At 50.7% G+C, this 21,367-nt stretch overlaps 5 protein-coding genes across 5 annotated transcripts; 4 read left to right on the top strand and 1 right to left on the bottom strand.

Annotated features, from left to right (window-relative positions):
- Nucleotides 1-554: 554 nt before the first annotated feature.
- Nucleotides 555-3,784, top strand: PpBr36_10835 (uncharacterized protein; the record flags this gene model as incomplete). The annotated part of the gene is made up of 6 exons (XM_029897943.1): nt 555-987; nt 1,082-1,445; nt 1,536-1,971; nt 2,053-2,624; nt 2,765-2,848; nt 2,941-3,784. 6 exons carry the CDS (start codon nt 555-557, stop codon nt 3,782-3,784), a joined length of 2,733 nt encoding a protein of 910 aa, XP_029743731.1.
- Nucleotides 3,785-4,972: 1,188 nt separating this feature from the next.
- Nucleotides 4,973-7,460, bottom strand: PpBr36_10834 (uncharacterized protein; the record flags this gene model as incomplete). Its single annotated transcript, XM_029897942.1, has 4 exons — nt 4,973-5,830; nt 5,897-6,058; nt 6,125-6,866; nt 7,051-7,460. 4 exons carry the CDS (start codon nt 7,458-7,460, stop codon nt 4,973-4,975), a joined length of 2,172 nt encoding a protein of 723 aa, XP_029743671.1.
- Nucleotides 7,461-11,003: 3,543 nt separating this feature from the next.
- On the top strand, nt 11,004-12,365 carry PpBr36_10833 (uncharacterized protein; the record flags this gene model as incomplete). The annotated part of the gene is made up of 2 exons (XM_029897941.1): nt 11,004-11,197; nt 11,276-12,365. The coding sequence occupies 2 exons, from the start codon at nt 11,004-11,006 to the stop codon at nt 12,363-12,365; spliced, it is 1,284 nt and encodes a 427-aa protein (XP_029743730.1).
- A 1,255-nt stretch (nt 12,366-13,620) lies between these two features.
- PpBr36_10832 (uncharacterized protein) lies at nt 13,621-14,798 on the top strand (the record flags this gene model as incomplete). Its single annotated transcript, XM_029897940.1, has 2 exons — nt 13,621-13,768; nt 13,855-14,798. 2 exons carry the CDS (start codon nt 13,621-13,623, stop codon nt 14,796-14,798), a joined length of 1,092 nt encoding a protein of 363 aa, XP_029743812.1.
- Nucleotides 14,799-16,180: 1,382 nt separating this feature from the next.
- Nucleotides 16,181-18,160, top strand: PpBr36_10831 (uncharacterized protein; the record flags this gene model as incomplete). The annotated part of the gene is made up of 4 exons (XM_029897939.1): nt 16,181-16,298; nt 16,389-17,243; nt 17,326-17,714; nt 17,912-18,160. 4 exons carry the CDS (start codon nt 16,181-16,183, stop codon nt 18,158-18,160), a joined length of 1,611 nt encoding a protein of 536 aa, XP_029743906.1.
- Between the last annotated feature and the right edge of the window lie 3,207 nt (nt 18,161-21,367).

The raw sequence follows: 21,367 nt of genomic DNA, 5'->3' as shown, positions 1-21,367 counted from the left end.
TTTTTTTTTTTTTTTTTTTTTTTTTTTTTTTTTTTTTTTACCTATTACTTGAACCTACCAGGTAGTCACAGCAGGTAGGTAGGTAGGTATGTAGAAAGGTACCTAGGCACGCACCGCTCGAAGGCATTGTTTTTGATCAGCTTACAGAGATGATAGTATTTCGCGATAGTATGTATGCATGAATGACTATGGGTGGTCAACGGGGCAACATGTAAAATCCCATATTCACGTTTGCTAAAGAAAACTCCAAAACTTGGTATACGGTAATTACAAATTACGTATGTTGTAATGAAGATGCCCCAGGTTAGCTATCCACCTACTCCGCACAAGGCCTCCGCTTGGCCAAGCATAGCGCACGTTTTTCCCTCCGCCTTTTCAGAAATCTCCGCAACCCCAAATTGTACCCGCATTCCAGGACAGCAAATCAAGATCATGATGGGCAGTCGAACAGGGGCTATCAATGGTCTCTCTTCAGAAGTCTCTCCACTCTCAGGGATTCGCAAAAAGGTCTTCCAGAACTTGATCGGGCTAGCCATACCCAGATCATCGCTCACATGGCAGGCCCCGACAGTCCGGGCTACTACTCCGTAACTACAACGCATATCCTGACCGACGCCACCAAAGCAAGCATGACACGAACCCAGCGCCATGTGCACGGAAAGCCCGCAGCTTTGCCCGGCAAGGATGAGGGCGACAGCAACCGCCGCAACGGTCTACATAAGGGAGAGGGGGCTCGCTCCTTCTTGACTCGATCTTGTCTTCTCTGGCCCTCACGCGAACATCTAATCGTCCTCGTTGGTGTCATTTGTTTACTCAACATGGCCCCCAGCTTCTTCGCCTCAATTCTTCCTACCGCCGTGGCCGTGCTTGTGGCCCTCGGTGGTGCCGATGCCCAGAGCTCAACATCGGACAGGTTCACCTGGGTACAGCCTGCTGACACTGTGATCCTGGGTCAATACGGACACTCGCCGGCCGTCTATCCTGCGCGTGAGTTTTGCGTCTCCCATTACATGCAAGATCCCTATATATATATATATATAAAAGAAAACCCCACCCGCTGATCTCTCTTCTTTCACATCAGCAAACATCACTGGTGCTGGTGGCTGGGAAAACGCCCTCCAGAAAGCCCGTGACTTTGTCTCCCAACTTACCGTTGAGGAGAAGGCCGTTATTGTCACCGGCTCAGCGGGACCTTGTGTCGGCAACATCGCTGGTATTCCGCGCCTTGGCTTCAACGGCCTCTGTCTCCAGGATGGTCCCCTGTCCATCCGCATGGCCGACTATGCCAGTGTCTTCTCTGCTGGTGTTTCTATCGCTGCCACTTGGGACAAGAAGATGATGTACGACCGAGGCGTGGCCATGGGCAAGGAATTCAAGGCCAAGGGCGCTCACATCGCCCTGACTCCCGTTGCGGGACCCCTGGGTCGCTCAGCCTATGCAGGCCGGTGAGTAGCAACCTTCTCGTTGTGTCTCGCCTCGCCGGGTCCTCCCTTCCATCACCCATTCAGCTCCGACTAACAACACTCGCAATCCAGAAACTGGGAGGGATTCTCAGCCGACCCGTATCTCACGGGCGTCGCTATGGAGACCTCGGTCCGTGGCCTTCAAGATGCCGGTGTGCAAGCCACTGCCAAGCACTGGATCGGAAACGAGCAGGAGATCATGAGAAACCCCATTTTCGATCCCAACGGCACACTGACTGACGTCAAATTTGAGGCTATCTCGGCCAACATTGATGACCGCACCATGCACGAGGTCTACATGTTCCCCTTCGCCAACTCAGTCAAGGCTGGCGTCTCGGCCATGATGTGTTCCTACCAGCGCTTGAACGGCTCTTATGCCTGCCAGAACTCCAAATCTACCAACGGCCTGCTCAAAGGGGAGCTTGGTTTTGAGGGCTACGTCATGTCCGACTGGGGTGCAGTTCACTCTGGCGTGGCATCCATCGAGGCCGGTCTCGACATGAACATGGTGAGTCTTGGTCCCATCTCTGATCATGGCAGATCCATGTACCCAATCAAGGCTGACTGATTCTTTCTCTTTCCCCTGCAGCCGGGAGGCCTCGGAAACTATGGCTTCATTTTCGGCGAAGGCTCGGGCTCCTTCTTCGGCGGCAATATCACCCAAGGAGTCAACAACGGAACCATAGAGACGACCCGACTTGACGACATGATCATGCGCATCATGACCCCCTATTACTGGCTCGGCCAAGACAAGGATTACCCCTTGGTTGACCCTTCATCCTCGTACTTCCTCGAGCAAACCCTCTTCCCCAGGAACCTGTGGAACAAGAATGTCGACATGCTCGTCGGCGGGGAGGCTAGCCGGGACGTGCGTGAGAAGACTACTGCCAAGCTGATCCGCGAGCACGGGGCAGCTGCCGCTGTGCTCCTCAAGAATGTCAACAAGGCCCTGCCGCTCAAATCGCCCAAGTCTGTAGCCATCTTTGGCAATGACGCCGGCGACCCCACCCAGGGTCACTACAACCAGCCCAACTATGAGTACGGCACGCTGACTGCTGGTGGCGGCTCTGGCACCGGGCGATTGACATCTATCGTAACCCCCCTTGAGGCCATCAAGAACCGCGTCGCCCAGGACAACGGAATTGTTCAGGCCTGGTTGAAGTAGGTTATTCTTTTTTTTTTTTTTTTTTTTTTTTTTTTTTTTTTTTTTTTTTTTTTTTTTTTTTTTTTTTTTTTGTGGCATTGTGCAATATCCCTTGGGAGTCTCTTGATGATGCTCATACTATTTCTTCTCATCACAGCAACACCCTTATTGCCACCACTGACATCCGCTCCTTGTGGATTCCCAAGCTTCCCGATGTCTGCATCGTGATGCTCAAGACTTGGTAAGTTGTGTCCTCGGGCGTGCCCAGAAGCCCCCAGAATGCTCTAGATTGATTGCATGGGTTGGCTGACCAAGTACGGTATTTTCTTCTAGGGCTGAGGAGGCCGATGACCGTCACGATCTTTACGTTAACTGGAGGGGTAACGAGGTCGTCGAGTCCGTCGCTGCGCAGTGCAACAACACCGTCGTAGTCACGCACTCCTCGGGCATCAACGACCTTCCCTGGGCCGACCACCCCAACGTCACCGCCATCCTGGCCGCCCACTACCCTGGCGAGCAGTCGGGCAACTCCCTCGTAGACCTGCTCTGGGGTGATGTCAGCCCCTCGGGCAAGCTCCCTTATACCATCGCCCTCAAGCCAGACGACTACAACGCGCCCCCTACCACCAACATCACCACCAACGGCAAGGAGGACTGGCAGTCTTACTTTGACGAGAAGCTCGAGATCGACTACAAGTACTTTGATGCCCACAACAAATCCGTTCGCTACGAGTTCGGCTTTGGCTTGAGCTACACGACCTTTGCACTCGCCGATGCCAAGGTTTCCCAGGTCGCCAAGGAGATTCCCGCCCGCGCCCCGGCCGCTACCGACGGGCCCCACCCCGGTGGCAACCCAGCCCTCTGGGAGACTGTTTATCGCGTCTCTGTCTCGCTCAGCAACACGGGTGATGTTGCCGCCGCTGCCGTCCCCCAGCTGTACGTCCGGATGCCGGGAGCTCCGGCTGGAACTCCCCCTCGTCAGCTGCGCGGCTTCGAACGCGTCCAACTGGCTGCTGGCGAGACCAAGACTGTCGACTTCAACCTGATGCGCCGTGACATCTCGTACTGGGATGTCGTGCTGCAGGACTGGATCATTCCCGGCGGTGAGCTTGGCTTCGATGTCGGCTTCAGCAGCCGTGACATCAAGGTCAGCGCCTCGGCCAAGCCGATTGCTTGAAATGTGCCATGACATATCACGATGCAATGAAACATAAAATAAAGAAAGAAATAAATAAAATAGAATAGAAGAAAGAATACGAAGGTTTGTGGTTATAGTGGCGTATATAAAGGTTGCCACTTGGGCAAATAATGAAGTGAATATAATTTGTCTTTGACCTGTTAGTGTTACTTGGTGGCTCGATGCTTTTCTTTTCCCTTCCATGCGATTTATTAAGTTTTCAAGTTGATACCCATGGCATGGCGCTTCTATACCGTACAAACCATGCAAGTCGATTTCTCATCTTGTGATCAAGGCCCATTTGGCAGTAGCAACGTCCATAGGAGCCTTGTGCATGCCATTGGGACTAATCATAGCTTCATTTTGCTTCATTTTCCACTTGGTGCTTCTGTGCGCCATGTGCCCTTTCACCCCTGGCAGCCTGTGCCACGTAAGCAGCTCAGATATTACACTGGCCAAGTAGCTATCCGACACCTTGATGGACGCATCTCATTTGATTGTATCCGTAGTCCACTGGTGAGGCGGTTGCGACTTGTGGTGTTATCTCATCTAGCGACTTCGGATGCGGACTCTAATGACTGTGATAGTTTTGCTGCTGTTCGAATAGGGTTGGATCTGTACTAGTCTGGACTCCAGACTACTTGCTACATCGCAAGAGCTATGCCACAAGTCTGGCTACAGCAAAAATACCATGGTTTCCCAGACTTCGGGGTGGCGAACTTCAACCAGTGAGCCGCACTAATCGCATATCGTGTACGAAACATGACAAAATAGTGATCTTCATGATGCGAGGAAAGCTCCCTATGTATACAGTATACGCCAGCTCCATTTTTGTACCTATCTTTAAGGAGACGCGGGTATCGATGATGACAAGCGATTCGCAACCATCTAGGAGCCCAGATACCGAGCAACAACAACACATGCAAACCAATAATCCGGTATGCCTACCTTTCCCGCCGTGTTTTCCCTTCCCGTGACGCCTGGCCCAAACAAAAATAGAAGAAAACAACCATGATAGTAACACAGAATTACAAATAGATAATGATGGGACAAAGTATTGTCCTAAAGGACAAGTAAACCCTTAAAGTCATCAAAGTCCGCCCGGCCAACACGGCGAAACAACCAAGTCCCCAGACACAATTTTGAGGAGAATAGCAGCCTTACCGCTACATTCGGTTGCCAAAACATTTAATTGTTGCGGTCCGTTGTCCTCTGCGGCTTGTAGTCATGAATTTCATTAAACGTCCCATTGGCCTCATCGTACTTGTACGCGTGAAACTCAATCCCGTAAGGCTTAGGCTCGATCGCGTAGAGCATGCCCAGCGGCATGTCCAAGTCCGCAATGTCATCGCGTGTCAGGTCCATAAAGTATGCCATTAGGACCCGGCAGACGGAGCGGTGGCTAATGATCAAAACATGATCTGTGATGCGTTCAATTTCCCGGACCATGTCGCGCAGCCGGCCTATGATCCGTAGATACCCCTCGCCGCCCACGCCTGGATAAACGTAGTGAAGTTTGTCTCGCTGGCGCTTCTCATATTCTTCGGGGTATTTGGCTGCTATCTCTTCGTACGTCATGCCTTCGAACGTGCCCGTGTTCATCTCGTTCAGAAGCTCCCAATTCTTGACATCGTAGTCCTCGTCCTCCTCAAAATACTCGGCAGTTTGAACGCTTCTCTTCAGCATCGACGTCCAAACGCAGCAGTTTTTGTCGTCGAGCTCTTGGAAAAGTTCTGGATAGGGTGGGGTATGATCACCAGGTTGCGGGGGGAATGAGGCCTGAGCAATCTTGTCCTTCTGCTGCACAAGCCACTCCTGGCGCTTTTGGGTGATGAAGCTGTGCAGTGCCATGGCATAGAAATGACCGCGTTCCGTGAGTGAAGAATCACCACCGAGCTTTTTGAGCTGGTTATCCTCACTATGCCCATGACGAGTAATCCATATTTGACGCGGCGCAAGGTTAAACGTCAAGAGGTAGTTGGCAATACCACCGCTGAGGAAGCCTCGCAATCTGTGATGAATGACTTTCCTTCCAACATCAATCATCTATTGAACAAGGTTAGCTTGGCTTACTTCTCCAGAAGCCGATTTGAACCAAGAAATAGAACCTACCTGTATATATTGCAGATCGTTCTTCTCTTCCCACTCTCCCAAGGGAGTGTAAGCACTTTCGTATTGTCTGACGCGCTCCTTGAAGTCCTCAAGTGACTTGACCGGATCTTTGTCGTGATAGTCTGGGCCGGACAGTTTGAGTCTCATGTTGGCCTCGAGCAGCTGTGGCCGTTGTCAGTGATCTGGAAAAGACAACGTACTGCGCGATCACGATTGCTGCAAACTTACAGTTTGGTCATGGCAGATACTTTCAATGAAGAGGATGCCAAGTTTGGGCTCTCTTTCTTTGACTCGCTTCACAATGAGCTCGCGGCGATGGATCGTGCTATTTGTTGCATCAAGTATACCCACCGAGCCGTTCTGAGACAGCAAGTAGTCCAGGGCCTCGTCTAACGTGTCCATGGCAACCTGCTCTCGCAGTGCCCGAGCGGTTGTGTTTTTTGGATCGAAGAAGTTGGCGGATTGGTCCATGTAGGCCTCAGGGCCGTCAACGCCGGCGATCGACTTCGGGCGACCTTTCCAGGTGTTCAGATCAAATGATGGCGGCTCTCGATCCTGAGAGGATTCACTTGTATGCCCGTTGGTTTCCCCGGTGGTGTCACTATTTTGTTCGATACCATTGAGCAAGATGGAAGCGGCGCGCAGCCTTTCGCCGGACGCAGATTTGGGTGACACGGGTCGCTCAGCATGAGGAGAGAATCCAGCGGCAACTCTTCGCCTGCTGCCCACGTTGAATATTCTGGTGTTATGCTGCTGCCAGTTCAAGTAGCGCTGGATCTTCTTTGTGATGTAGGACTTTCCACGAGCTGGAAGACCCACCATGACAATCAGCAGCTTGGACGCGACATCTCGGTCTGGGATCCTTCCGTCCGGAGAGACCTTGGACTTGGTCAGTCCGGGAATGTTAAGAGTCGTAGCATGGGGCCGAACTCTGGGTGTGTGGCTGCCAGAGTTTTGTCTGACGGGAGGACTAGGACGCAATGCGGCCGTCAGCGATCTACCATGTAAACATGTAATCTTGAAGGCCACGGAAAAGCAGGAACTGTGCTGATCGAAGCGCAGGCGATCCATGAGGGCGGGAGACGACAAGACGAGAAACGAAAGTTTTTATTAAGAGCAAATGGCATGTGACATCTATACAAGAGAGCACATACATCCTCGGGGAGCCCGGTGCTGTTGAAGAGATACTTCTGGTATAAGGGCTGTCATATTGGGGCACTGGCTTGTCGCGCAGTGCGGCATGGTCAAAGGCGTTTATCGATTTGAGCGCATGGGCGATGGCCGGAGGTGGCAAGTGCGAGTTGTCGGGCTTCTGCGCGGGGCGAGGAGAAGTCGAACTCGGCGACGGAGGTTTCAAGGCGTCGCCATTCGTCTCGGAAGGGGCGACAGAGGTTGGTGGTGGCGGCGCAACGGCAGGCGCTGATACAGGGGGAGTGGGAGGAATCACATTAGGCGTGGCCGTGATTTTCTTGCTCATTGCAAGCTTGGCCAACGACGACTGTTGCGCCTGTTTGCGCCCGTCTTGATCGCTCGAGGAAAACGCGTCAGCTTGTTCGTTATGCATACAGAGATGTAGAGCTGTTCTAGAGGTAATGGCGTGGGAGCGCTGGTTGGCGTGATCCGCCTTCAAGGCAAGTCAGGGTCTTGGTTCGGGTTTGGTGATTTTTTTTTCTTTCTGTCTTTTGCCTCCCGGTGAATGACTTGCAGAGGGGTTGGAGACGAAAGTTAAGATTAAAGACCAGGCCAGACCAATCAGCCAGCCCCAAATCGGACACAACAACGAAATGATAATAAGAGGTGCACAAACAAATATGAGATAAATGAAAAGATGTTAACAACCTTTGAGCAGAAGGACAGTTGTAGCTGACGGCATTGATGTGCAAGGCGAAAAGAAAAATGGTTGATGAGCCAAGTCGTCGATTGGTAACCAGAAAACTGATGGGGGGAATGATGCCCAGGGCTGCTTGACTTGTGTGAGAGTAACCCCAGAATTTTACGCCAACCAGAGATACCAATGCTGGTAGGGTGGGGCATGAGGGTGTGCGCAGAATCGCGGAATTTTAAGCGTCGTGTGCCACGCAAGGGTGTCGTGCAGGGTCGGAGGACAGAATGCACACAGTGTGCAACAAGGCGTTGGAGCTCTTGGCGTTTGTTTCCGTCGATTTGTGACAAAACACTGACGGCAAGGTGGATAGGACATTCATCGGGGTCCGAAAATCGGCAGTTCCTTGGATGTTTATGGGCTCGCGGTGATAATGTCGGTCGATGGAGAATATGTTCTGGCCCCAAAAAAAAAAAGCGGGCGGCGGGGGCTCATTCAATAAGAGCAATCTTTGACGGTTGTGAGTCTTTGTCTCTGTGTTTGGTTTTCGAAGGTTTGTAGCAGTCAAACCTTGACTAAAATTAAATGTATTGAGCCAGTACTGAGTCGCCCGAGCTGGGCGAACTCTCTTGATAGTCTGCCCACGAAGTAAGCAGTGAGTCGTATTAATGCGCCAAGATGAACAAGAAAAGATCCCCAGGACAAGCTAAGATAAGAACGAGTAAGTGGACTTTTTAAAGAGAGCAGGAGGCAATTTATTCAGTCAGCAAGGCTTAAATAAAGCTGCGCATCCTAGGCAGTACAAGTAGCACTAACAAAAAAAGACTGGACGCTAAAAATTACCTGTCAGGTATTACCAATGTAATGAATGAATGAAGCAATCATCGAATGACGAAAATAGTAAATAACAAGATAATGACAAAAAATAAAAGAGGAAAAAAAAGGGAGCCTATCCTGTATTACAACAAGCCATGGCAGACAGCACTTCGCTGCAATGATGGGACGATAAGCAACATCGGTTCATCCTCCGGTCGTGCCGGTGTGAGGAAGGCCTCCTATTCACAGCCAACCCAGCTTAAGCTGTCAGTCATAGCTCAAGTTGCTGCTGCTGAGAGCTGTCGGACCTGTCAAGCGGACAAAGTGTCCGGACCACTCACAGTCTCCATTTGCACTGCGGCGCACTAGTCTGGCCACACTATTCTGTAGTTACACTTAATTAACGTGACGCTTCTTACCGGAGATCCGGTTTTACCTGCCGCCGGGCATGATGATGGCTGTGGATAGGCGCGCTAGCTTTTAGCCCCTAGTTCCATACGTGCCAAGCAGATGGTTGGGCCTGCGAACGTGCAGATTCCATTGGCCTGCATCCGCAAACGGCAGCCAAGGTAGCAAACCCTCCCGACATTGTACCCGTGCTTACTGGTTCCCCCACTTCTCCCAGACTTTGAACGCTGGTGAGGGTTGCACTGCAGGAGTGCTTGTTAAATCCTAGCTGTTCCATCCTACCTATCATCGTTTCACTCACTGCTCTCACCTTTGTGTTATCATATTGCCGATTGTCCCCACATCGAGTTTTGCGTGGTAATTGTCACACGTCAGGGAAATTGCGTGGTACTCTATGAGGGTGTCGTTGAGCCAAAACTGCAAGCACCACCTCGGTGCCGACATATCACTAGACCTAATAGGCCATGGCTTGACATGATGACGCACCTTACCTACGCACAGAAACCTCAAATAGGTTACAAAAAGCGCTCGCGACAGAAATATGTGGTGGAAGAGGGATGATTACCTTGTGTTTCACCAAATCTTTCAAATTACAATCGTATTTATCGTGACAGCTTCCGCTAATGCGCATTTCAGTGTGGGATTCTGAAAACACGAGAACGCCCTGGCTTGCGATCTGAATCAGCTAGGCTGACACTTCAACATATAAAAAGAAAAGGGTGGAAAAACGCTTAGGCAGAGGATGTCGAAATTCATTAAACTCGGCCCCAACAAAACCAGCTTCACAAAGGTAGGGAAGCATGTAAAGAGCCGCACGCTAAAATTAAGCCAGGCAGAGGAATTTGGAAATTCTCCAATATAGTTAACAATGTAGTAAAGTACCTGACGAGGTAAGTTGACTTCGTTAGAGACCTACTTAACACCTAGGTATGTATATATACCTAGGTAATTTTGGGAATGTAATTGTGATTACTCAGTCGCAGCGTTAGTTCGTGGCCTCTCTAGCGGTGGATAGTATTAGATTCATGCCAAAAACACTTGGTGAATTTAACCCACAAACTTCCCTGACTAAAAAAGCACAATAGCAAGCAGGATTTAAAGCTACTTCAATTGTATTCTATCTACTTTTTCTGCGAGATGCTAATCGCTGTTTTGGTCAAATAATACATTGTTGAACTTGCTGAGTGCGACGTGCTGTTCCATGCCTGCTCAAATTGGTGTAGCATTTAATTTTGTCAACCGCCTGCCTTTGTACCCTACCGTACCGAAGGTAACAGAACACAGTGTCGATGGGTTTGATAAACCGTATAAGCTGGCCGATAACGCAAGGTGACGCGCTACATCAACTGAACCGTGAGCCAAGCATACCCCTCCAAGATGCAGGGACCACTATAGGAAGTGGGGTGCTTTTAGAGAGCACAAAAGACTGAAGAAAAAGAAAAAAAAATTCTTGCGTCCGTCAACAAAACTGACATCATTCTGACATTCTGAAGCCCAGATACCCAACCCCGCTGGATGATCAATGTTTATCCAACCTCCAACTTTTGGAGCTTTGCGACTGCGCGTACTTCCTGCGCCCAAAATAATACCTGCGATCCGGTGTCAGTGATCAATAACGACCAATTCCCCACCAAGCCACAATAAAGTGCGGGGGGCGTGCTTTCCACTCTTTCAAGTCCTACCGTGGCCAAAGTACAGCGTGCGGACCTTCCGACCCACCCTTCTTTCTCACCTGCCGCCTTCAACAGGCTCACCTAGTTGATTGACATCAAGAAAGCCGAGCCGAGCATTATCCTCTGTTTTGCCTTCCACCTTGTCTCCATTAGACTGGTTTCCTTGGTCAGACGTCTATTCACAAACCATGCCTGGTAAACTCACAGTGGAGAGTTAGCTGCTCGATACTCACTTGTTCGGCATTCAGTTGGTCCCGAAACCCACCATTTGCTGCACTCAACATCTACTCCCACGTCCGTCTCCCTGCATCAACTCCCAGGACAACCCGCCTCCGACGCGTCGCCGACGTCTCTTTCTTCGGCCGGTGGGATACCAAGCACCTTCACAATGGATGATGTGGATATATCCGACGTAATCCGGACCAAGGACCAGCTAGTGCAGGATCTGCTGCCGCCTATAGCCGACCACGGAGTCCTCATACCCCTCAAAACCACTCTCGAGATTCGAGACGACCATGTATACGGCCAGGCTCTCATCACGCGCGCTCCCCTCAAGGCTACTAGCTCGGTGGTCAAGTACGCGTACATCCCTGCCCAGACTCTTCGTCTTCATTGTATTATACTATTCTTCCCTATACTGACTTGAACTGTATGCTACAGCATGTTGCATAACGTGTTACCAGAGGATGTTGTTAAGGGCATGTCTCACCTCCGTCGATGCTCCAAGCCGTGCGACTTACCAGTACACCTCAAGTCGCAGTTCATGAACGAGATGGTTCAGACACGACAGATGCACACGGGCAAAGCTCCGTACGTTTACATAATGATTGGTCTGGAGTCTCTTTTCGAGTTGGAGGATGTATTTGATCGGCTTTCCAAGATCGAGGGCATGGACGAAGAAGATGTGTTCATGGCTAGCATCCCCGTTCCGCTGCTTCCTCCGACATCACAGGTCCAAGCTGCTCTCTGGTGCAATCATTTCTGGCCTACAGTATATCGAAAGAATAACCCTCTCGGTCCGCATCCTAGCATAGTAGCCAGGGCAACAGACGAGGTTTCTTCAGACGCGGCTATATGGATGGCCCTCGCTCACAAGGTGGCAAGTAAAACGCTTGCAGCTGGGTTCGGCATAGCGGTCGGTGCGTGCATCGTCCAGCGCTTGGAAACCGGCGAGACCAAGCTTGTTGCCCTGGCGGGGGATGCTCGGTGGTCTCACCAACCAGGCGGACAGGAGACTGGCTGCTGTACCGGAAACCCTATGGCTCATGCTGTGCTCCGAGCCATCAGTATGGTGGCACGCAAGCTGGTACGTGCCGAGAACCGACAGGGTCCCTCGCTTTCGAACGCGCCGCTATCTGTGGATTTCGATCCGTTCCAGGACGAGCCGATGCTCGACGAGGAACGCAGGGTCTTCGATGACGATCACCCATCGCCGGAAGGGTATCTCTGCCATGGCCTTGAGCTCTATCTGACCCACGAGCCGTGCGTAATGTGCTCTATGTCGATCCTGCACTCGCGCATGGGCAAAGTCATTCTTGCTCAGCGAATGCCACTTACGGGCGGAATCTGTTCCGAGGACCGCATTTTAGATGAGAGCATGTATCCTGGGCTCACCGATAGACTCGGCGGTGGTCACGGTCTTGGTCTCTTCTGGCGCCGTGAACTCAACTGGAGTTTGCTGGGCTGGGAATGGGAACCGCCGTCTCCTGAACTCGAGCCGGAGACGCTATCACCCGAAATCCACGCTTGAGTGTATCATTTGTTTTACCGCTGACTCACTACAACCTATCGAACTTGCTCACTGAGGTCATGGAGCAGCTTTAGTTTACCAGGTTTTCATTTTTCTTACTCTCTTCTTTTGGAGGACACAGTTAGAGGGTTTAGGTAGTCCTCTTTTGAGTTTGTTTCTTTCTCTCTCTCTCTCTCTTTTTTTTTCTCTCTCTCTCTTTTATTTTCTTTTACGCATGTTTTCTTTCTCGAATCTAGCAATAAGAACGCCAGCATCGGGTAAACATAACGATGCAGATCACGGCAACAACATTGCATCGGATTTTACGGAGTCAGGCGGCGTCAGGGACAACATTGCAGCATTTACTAGATACCCAGCTATTGCAAATGAGATTATGCGGGTCAATGACCTTGCCTAAGTACCTACCTCTCCCATACTTCACTTTGGTCCAAGTCTCTATACAGTATTTTGCGTGTTTACGCATGATCACAAGATAGCACTTGTATAAATACATGTCCGTGTTGGGGAGTACCTTTGTTAATTCAAGTATGCCAACATTGCGGTTCATGTAGTTCTTAAATTGTTCAAGGAGGTGCTGAGTCAGCCTCGATTAGAATCTGATGAGCAGTATCGGTTTTTTCACTTTCCCCTCAGCACGGGCTGGGCCGGAGTGGAGTTCAAAAGGTCGCAACCAGGCGATCTGCTTGCCTGACCTACATTGGACGCTTCCTCTTCTACCGTCGACGGTGCAATCGCGCGTTTGCCCCTCCATTGAATCATCAAGTTTGCGCAACCCGTTTTCGCTTGCCCGTGGTACTTCTTGCAATTGAATTATTGCGATATTTGCGACGCTAGCAGTAGGCGACCAAGACTTCTACTGAGACGAAGAACCCTGAATTGCCTCGTTGCGCCGAATTTCCACTAGAGTGCGGGAACAATGGGATTCCTTTGACTCCAAACAAAGCTGGCTCTACGGCCACGACATCCTCTAGCTACGTCTCGAACGCTCACGACCCTGCATGCTGCTGCCAGTGTACGCGCGTCTGTTTACAGCCTGGGACGTCACTCCGCATCCATCACGATTTTCGTCCAAGGGAACGGCTTGGCTTATAGGGCCCGTCGACGCTATATTGAATTCGCTGGCAGCAACCGTTTTCGCGACGAAGCGCAGGCACTCGATTGTTTTAAAGTCCCTCAACAAGACCTGGCTGATTTGCCTGTCCCGCCCGCTCTCGCCGTTGTACTCTCATATCCACACTTTGACACGACAGCCATCATGGCCCCTAAAATTGACCAAAGCAAAAAGCGGAAGTTGGACAAGAAAGCACCCAAGTACTATGCAGTACGAGTGGGCTACAGTCCAGGTGTATATCTTCACTGGCCGGATTGCCAAAGGATGATATCGGGGTATCCTGGGGCTTCCTGTAGGTGCTCCAAGGCCGGAGTGCTGCGAACCCCGCTTCCAGTATTTTCTAGTTTTCTGACTTAAAATAACCCCCTCTGCTCATAGATAAAAGCTTTCTCACCCTCGCAGAAGCAGAGGCCTTTGTAGCGGGCCAGAATCCAGGCGGCAACTCGGATAAGTCGGAAAAGTACTACGCCGTCGCGATCGGTAACCGTCCTGGCGTATACACGGATTGGAACGAGGCGCAGAGGGCATACACGGGAGTAAAGGGACCCAAGTACAAGAAGTTCTCGACGAGGGCCGAGGCAGAAGAGTTTATGCGTGTGTTTGGACCTAGGACACAAAAGCCAACTGCTCCGGCGTCGGAAGCAGAGGAAGATGTGGAAGATGAGGAAGACGAGGAAGACGATGACGGAGATGAAGGCGAAGAAGAGGCCAGCAGCGAAGTCGAGCTGGACGATTTTGATGAGCCGCCTGTCAAGAAGGCTAAGACAGCATCCGATGGTATGACGGAAGTCTACACGGACGGGAGCAGTATGGGCAACGGTAAAAAGAATTCGGCGGCTGGTGTTGGGGTGTTCTTTGGTTTTGGGGATCCCAGGTGGGTCAAGACGTCCTACTATTTTGGCTCTCTATACAAACACGGCTCGCTAACTAGGCGTTTAAAACACAGGAACCTCTCGGAACAACTTCACAATGGACCTCAAACAAACCAACGTGCTGAACTTACGGCAATACTGCGCGCTCTCCAATCCCTCGGGGCGAACGAAGGCGTCCGGATATTTTCCGATTCAAAATACAGCATCAGCTGCGTCTGCGACTGGTACAAGAAGTGGCAGACTTCGAACTGGACCACGAGCGCAGGCAAGGAGGTCATGAACAAAGACTTGATCCAACCAATCAGGCGACTTATAGAGCAGAGAGAGAAGCGTGGTGTCAAGACTGAGTTTGTTTGGGTGAAGGGACATGCAGCCACTGAGGGCAATGTGCAGGCCGACCTCCTGGCAGTCGAAGGGGCCAAGATGGCTAGACTTGCACAGGCAAGCTGAGGAGTGGAAATAACATGAAGGTGTTGGTTGCCTTTGGGTGGAGAGTGCGGGGGTTGCAGCACACTGATCGCTGGGTTTTTCTCATCACCTTGAGTAATTGTTTTGGCATGTACTCCCGACTTTTTTTTTTTTTCTGGCGGCATGACTCTATCTATGACTCTCAGTTGAAAGATGGCGCAAGGACGAGGTTTAGCACCCTGACTTTGACAAGTTCTTTTGTTTTGTTGGTACTTGTCGTTACATTATGTAATTGCATGTGCCTTTGTTTTGTTTAGCCGAGATATACCCTATGGATTTTACAACGAGTTGTTACTTGATCGTTCCGGTTTTTGTCTGAGCTTGGTTTTGTAACCTGGAACACTGACAATATGCGAACAGTGCAATGGGAGTAATAGTCCGGCAAAACTCAGCATGTCCATAGATAGATGCTACCTGCCTTATCTACGAATTATATATATATTTAAGGGAGGGATGTGGTTGTAAACATTACAAGTAGCTGGTATACGCAACTAGGTAAAGCAGGCTCTATTAAATCAAATAATGTACTATATCATGGTATCAGGCGAAAGTTTCCAAGCCCCTGAACAGTGCAGAAAGACCAGGGGTGTTTTCCACCTTTCAACCCGGTTAGAGGGGAAATTGCCTTTTTTTTTTTTTTTTTTTTTGAGGTTCAAACTAATAGCATCGCCTCACATTCTATAGTGTACGTAGCAAAGTCGTGTGCGGCGGGGTAAGGACAAGTCAGTTGATCAGACTAATGTACCTCGGTATGCAAGCTAGGGTAGCCTTGCATCTCAGGACCATCACGAATAGAGATAAGGACCAGAAACAATTGTTGCAGGTTTCCTTCTGGGTGTTTCTGTTGGTAAGCTGACGGAAGTGCTAATTTTCATGGGGGTGGCAAGCGCGGGGAACCGAAACAATACAGCGAATATCCTTGCTGATATTTCTTCACCCGAACATTAGACCAGATGGTAGGTATTCAAGTAAATTTTTTGTCATCTCTTCCTATCAGCTATACTATACCATACCATACCGTACAGACTTGACTCTCTTCCGTCATATATTTGTCCTCGCCCGAGATCAACATCAACGAGGCTTCTACTCGTCATTCGTAACCATAACACCCGATTGACAATTCCGCCAAGTTTGTCAACTTACCGCTAGAAACCCTCAAAAGCCACATAGATCTTCGCTCTCGGTCATTTTCGAGAGCTCGCAGAACCCACAGGGTGGCATCGGCAGCTATAACGCCCAACACCCCGAATTATCCTCATGATTTGCTAACAAGAAACGACACTGCTGTCCATCCTTTATGCGGTGGCCTCACACACCGCAGGAACAAAGACGACTCTGGGGTAACCTGACAAAGGGACATTAACATGCCGACTTTAGCAATTACCAACTTTAACATCGTGCTCACCGTCCTGGGTGCATGGATATCTCTGTTTGGGCTGGTCTCGTACGTATCAAAGGACAGACTGTATCTCTCGGACCCGCGTATGTCGACCCTCATCGCCCCCTTTTCATGCTCAAGCCTCGGTAGGTTACTCAGACTCGTATTAACTAACGGCGGTTCAACCACCACAGTCATCTCACTTTTGGCCGGGGTAACCTTATCCCCACTCGCAGCAAATCTAATCCGGCCCCTCGAATATGTCGGGGGTTCAGAGGTTACTCTGGATGAAGTGACGCTGGGTTTCAGCCGCTTGGTGCTGGGCGTGCAGCTGGTGATGGCGGGTGTACATCTCCCCAGCCGGTACCTGCGGCGGCAGTGGCGGCCCCTGACCATTCTAGTGGGACCTGTAATGGCGGGAATGTGGCTCATGACGAGCCTGCTGGTCTGGGGGCTCGTCGTCGTGCCTTTTAGAGGGAGCACAATAGACGGGACTGGCGTGTTGTGGGCCATGGCGATCGGGGCCTGTGTTACGCCCACCGACCCGGTGCTGTCGGGCGTGATAGTCAAGGGCCGCTTCGCAGACGATAATGTCCCGCAGGAGCTCCAGCGACTGATTGTTGCCGAGTCTGGCGCCAACGATGGGCTCGGGTATCCCTTCTTGTTTCTTCCGCTCTTCCTGCTCAAGTACGTAGCCGCCGGTGGCGGAAATAATCCCTCTCCCGTCCAGGGAGGTGCGCCGACGGCCATGGGCTTGTGGTTCGGCGAGACCTGGGGCTACGTCGTCATTTTCGGTGCGGTATATGGCGCCGTGGTTGGCTGGGTGGCCAAGGAGCTGCTGCACTGGGCGGACCGGCGCAAGTTCGTGGATCGCGAGAGCTTCCTCGTCTCCTCCATTGCCATGGCGCTTTTCATCGTTGGCACTGGCGGTATGCTCGGCAGCGATGACGTCCTCGCCTGTTTTGTGGCGGGGAATGTGTTTACCTGGGATGACTGGTTCCGGTTGGAGACCTTGGACGACATGCTCGAGCCGACGGTTGATATGCTGTGTACGCGTGGCCGACGCCTCGATTCTTCGAGTCCCTTGTTCTGATCTCCATTCGGACCCGAGCTAACCAAAGTAACCAACAGTGAACGTTACAATCTTCATGTGGTATGGGGCCATATGCCCTTGGAACAGCTTTCTGCACAACGACGTGGTCCCCATCTGGCGCCTTGTATTGCTCGGGGTTCTGGTCCTGGCCCTGCGCAGGTTGCCGTTCGTGCTCGCCGCGCACCGATTCATTCCGCAGATCAGCGGAGAGCACAATGGTAATGGTAACAACGACGGCGGTGGCTTGAGGCAGGCGCTTTTCGTGGGCTTCTTTGGCCCCATTGGCGTCTCCGCCATATTCTATCTGCAGGTGGCGATTGAGTTTGTCGCAGCGCTTGGTGAAATGGGCCTTGGAGACCATAACAGTGTCAAAGGATTGACCGAGATGCTGAGAGTCGTGGTTTGGTTCATTGCAGTTTGCAGCATTGTAAGTTGCCATATTCGGCGTTATTTTTTTTTATCCTGGCCTATACTACCCTGCCCCTCTTACAGGAACGCCTTGGCGTTTGCCAAGCGGCTGTGAGGCCCCACGAACGTACTTTGGGGATTATGACGTATGACGTATCGATGTTCCGAATTCTCTCCTCGAGTTGCAAGTTCGGCTTTCTAACACAACATGGTTAGGTCGTTCACGGACTGAGTATCCCCTTCGGCAAGATCTTTTTCCGTTTCCCGCAGCAATTCTTGGGGGCCTCGTGGGGTCAGGCACTGAGCCGCTCATCCACAGTAGCAATCCTCACGCCGTCCCAGGGGTTGCCCATCACAGCGCCGCCCACCACAGGGCCGCCATCATCCCGGGACGGCGAGCCGAGGCCCAGACCCTCGGGCCCTGGCATATCGTTTCAGGAGAGTGGCCGACGTCCGTCGGCTTAAGCCCTGGCGGACGGAGCTTCAGCATGTTGGATTTTTTTTATCAACAAACAAGGAAAGCATGAAAGACGCTTGCACTGTTGCAGTTGATGAAAAAAATCGGTCAAGTAATCATCCTAATAGACGTGCTGGGCTTGATTTTAAATTTCTTATCTCCCAATGTGGGCGCCATCATCGGATGTTGTGCACGCCTGCATCGGCCAAGTGGGTACTAGAGAGCATCTACGTCGGGAGAGGGCAGATATGTACAGAGCAACGTTTGATGAAACTGCTACGTCGGAAGAAAAGAATATGCATTCTTGAGCCATTGTGCCAAGGGGCGAGAACATGCATATCTTTACAGGCATACCCGTCCAACCAGACCACAGGCGCGAAAAACACAGATAAAACAAAAGACTGAAAAGTAAAAATAAAATGGAATCAAACAATATAAAAAGCAGTCCAGGTGCATGCTGTACACACATAATTTGACTCACCGCTCGCCTCCGTATGAACGATGTGATGCAGATTGAAAGTGGAACTGTTCTAGACTAGGCCAACCTCCCCGGCAATGTGCGACGTTACATTTACAACGCAGACATCTCTTGCTAGGGACCTGGGGAAGCTCAGCTCAAGAGGACAATAGAGATGTACAATGCAGGCGGCAAGTTTCAACCCTATTTGTGAGAAAGTATAGGATTTTTCAACTTAATTTATTTGGATGTTTTTTCTTTTCATAGGCACACACACACCGTCTCCCTCTCGATAGATCGGATCGAGCGCGGGTGACGGGTGGGAGCCTTAAATCGGATAAGATTCAAAGCTACGTACACGACGGCTGGAAGCATCTAATGATTGGAAGTCTCTCATCCGCAATGCGGCGACTGCCGGGTGGTTGTTGCGAATCAAAGTCTGGGTCAGTTGTAGGTTCGAAAAACCGATTGGCTCGTCAGCAACAGCTGCTATCAAATCGATCTTGTTCATCCGCAAAGTCTGCTCCAGGAGGGGTTGCTTTGGTTATCTCTCTCTCTCTCTCTCTCCAAGTAGAGCAGTAAACAAAAAAGAAACGTGAAGAAGTAAAAAGTCTTCTCCACAGTGAATGGGTTGAAAATGACGGTCTGAGGCGTTTTGAGCATTTGGTCAGCGGTTGCTAGGTAAGCAGGGTTATGTACTCGAGGTCGCTAAAAGGTAACGTCTCGCGTCTTGAGTACACTCAATCGCATTCTTGTTATTCACAGGGTGTACACCGAGTGCACAAAGAGTTTAGGCTTAACTACATAGCCTCCGGTCATTCGTGCAGTAGACAGGTAACGCAAGCCATGGCGTTGTTGGAGAGGATGTGTGTGTCCTATATATACGTACATGTAACCATTAGGGTACCGGGTTCGCACATTGGCAACAACAACAAAGAAAAAAAAAAAAGCAGGCCACTCTCGCAATTCATGCGGCCCGCAGTGCAAATGGTGTAATCTACTTGTAAAAGATTCGCCTCATACCATACAAAAGCAACTCGTGGGATACGGGGCCCGGGGGAGTTGCCGATACGACAAAATAAAACAAGACAAGTCGATGGGCAGGTGACACCTTTCTTAGCAATCAGCAACTTGTCAAATGCCACCAAAGGAACAAAAGCAACGCCGTCTGCAAACATTAATGTCAGTTGATGTAGCCAAAAGAGTCCGTGGGTACCCGTTGGCAGTTTAGTTGCAGCTGGCGTAAATGAGTCTGTCAGTCACCAGCCGGGATCGATGCTCCAACGGTTCGTCCTGGCCACCTTTAGAGTTCAACAACGCCTGCTGACTGAAGATGAAAAGCATGGGCCATGCATTTAGCGAAACGTCCAACCCCTCCAAACGTGAGATAGCTTCTAGCTTGGGTTAGCCTTAGGTGGAACAGGGAGAAAAAAACAGAAAAAAACAACGGGAGCAAAGAAGCAAGAGGAAAGCCACATAAGAAGAAAAAAATAAAACAGCCCCTGAACTCTTGTGAGTCGACGGGTGTTGTGGAGGTCGCTTTATTTGACGAGTAGGCGTCGTATATCGCAAAGTCGCGGTCAAGATCTCGTCGGGTTCGGGACCGTGAGCGACTGTTTACTTACCTTATCTATACTAGCGGTGCTGTTCAATGCTGCGGGTCGAGCTGGATTGACAGCATTACAACACCGTGTGGCATAAACAAACAAAAAGCCAAAGCCATATACTATGGCACAATATGTGCTAGTTGCTTACACTTTAACTTATCTGGCTAGGTGTGTAATTACTGCCCGTAAGGTACCCAAGTTTCCCTGGCCCCATACGTACGTACCTAAGAGGCACTCGGTAGTTGTTCGCCGGTGGGTAACCATTTACCTAGCACCCACCCTGTCTGCCCTACTATCTATCCATACCTACAACCAAACAAGTCCTCGCACCCTCCAAACTTTTTGGTGGCGTTGCATTTCATCAAACCCGTCATAATACTCCGTATAGTGCTTGCTGAAGATGTTCTTTCCATTTAATTTCTGCGTGTGGCTTTCGTGAAGTGATGCTCAGACGCGAAAACATGCCTTTTCTGTGCGCCTCTTTCAATGCTAGCAGGGTCTCTCTTTCTGCCCAAGTTGCCCCATCTCGTCCCGGACGCCAGACACTGTGCTTATACAGTACAGTACAGGCAAGGCCCGGAAATGGGTGGACGCACGAGGTACCCGTACGTAGACATCTATTAAAATAGGTACAAAATCGTAAAATGAGCACGCAAGCTCCCAGTCTGTGCAATCCGAAGGACCCCGATTTTGCCGGCAACCCCTACCCTCGCCACCCCTGCCCGTCAAGTCTAGTTGTGTTACTTTTTCGTTTTTTAAGGTCTGGCATGTTAGGCCGCTGGCTGGCAAATGGGAAGAACACAGACTTGGCGGACAAGCGGGATTGCAGAGCCAAAATTCGTCCCTCTCCACTTCCGGCTGCCTATCGGCGCTTGTTACTGGCCGCCGCATATCCATCAGGGCCCAGTCACCGCCTCCACCCCGGCCGCTCACCCCCATTCTTTTTCATCAATCCCACGACTCGATCAACAAGGTCGACCTTTACTTCGATTCCTGAAAAACGGGCTGTCGGACCCAAAAGGTCACGATTCCATACAATCACATTGGACCCCATTAACGAATCTGACACTGTTCCAAGGGTCGTTTTTCTTTCGAATTAATCATCCTTTACCTGCTGTCCCCATCGACAAATCGCTGCAGCAGGACATCCA

This window comes from Pyricularia pennisetigena (genome assembly GCF_004337985.1).
Source record: "Pyricularia pennisetigena strain Br36 chromosome 4 map unlocalized Pyricularia_pennisetigena_Br36_Scf_11, whole genome shotgun sequence".
In the NCBI taxonomy this organism is placed as follows: domain Eukaryota; kingdom Fungi; phylum Ascomycota; class Sordariomycetes; order Magnaporthales; family Pyriculariaceae; genus Pyricularia; species Pyricularia pennisetigena.
Note: the sequence above shows the minus strand (reverse complement) of the source record. Positions and strands in the feature narration are given on the sequence as shown.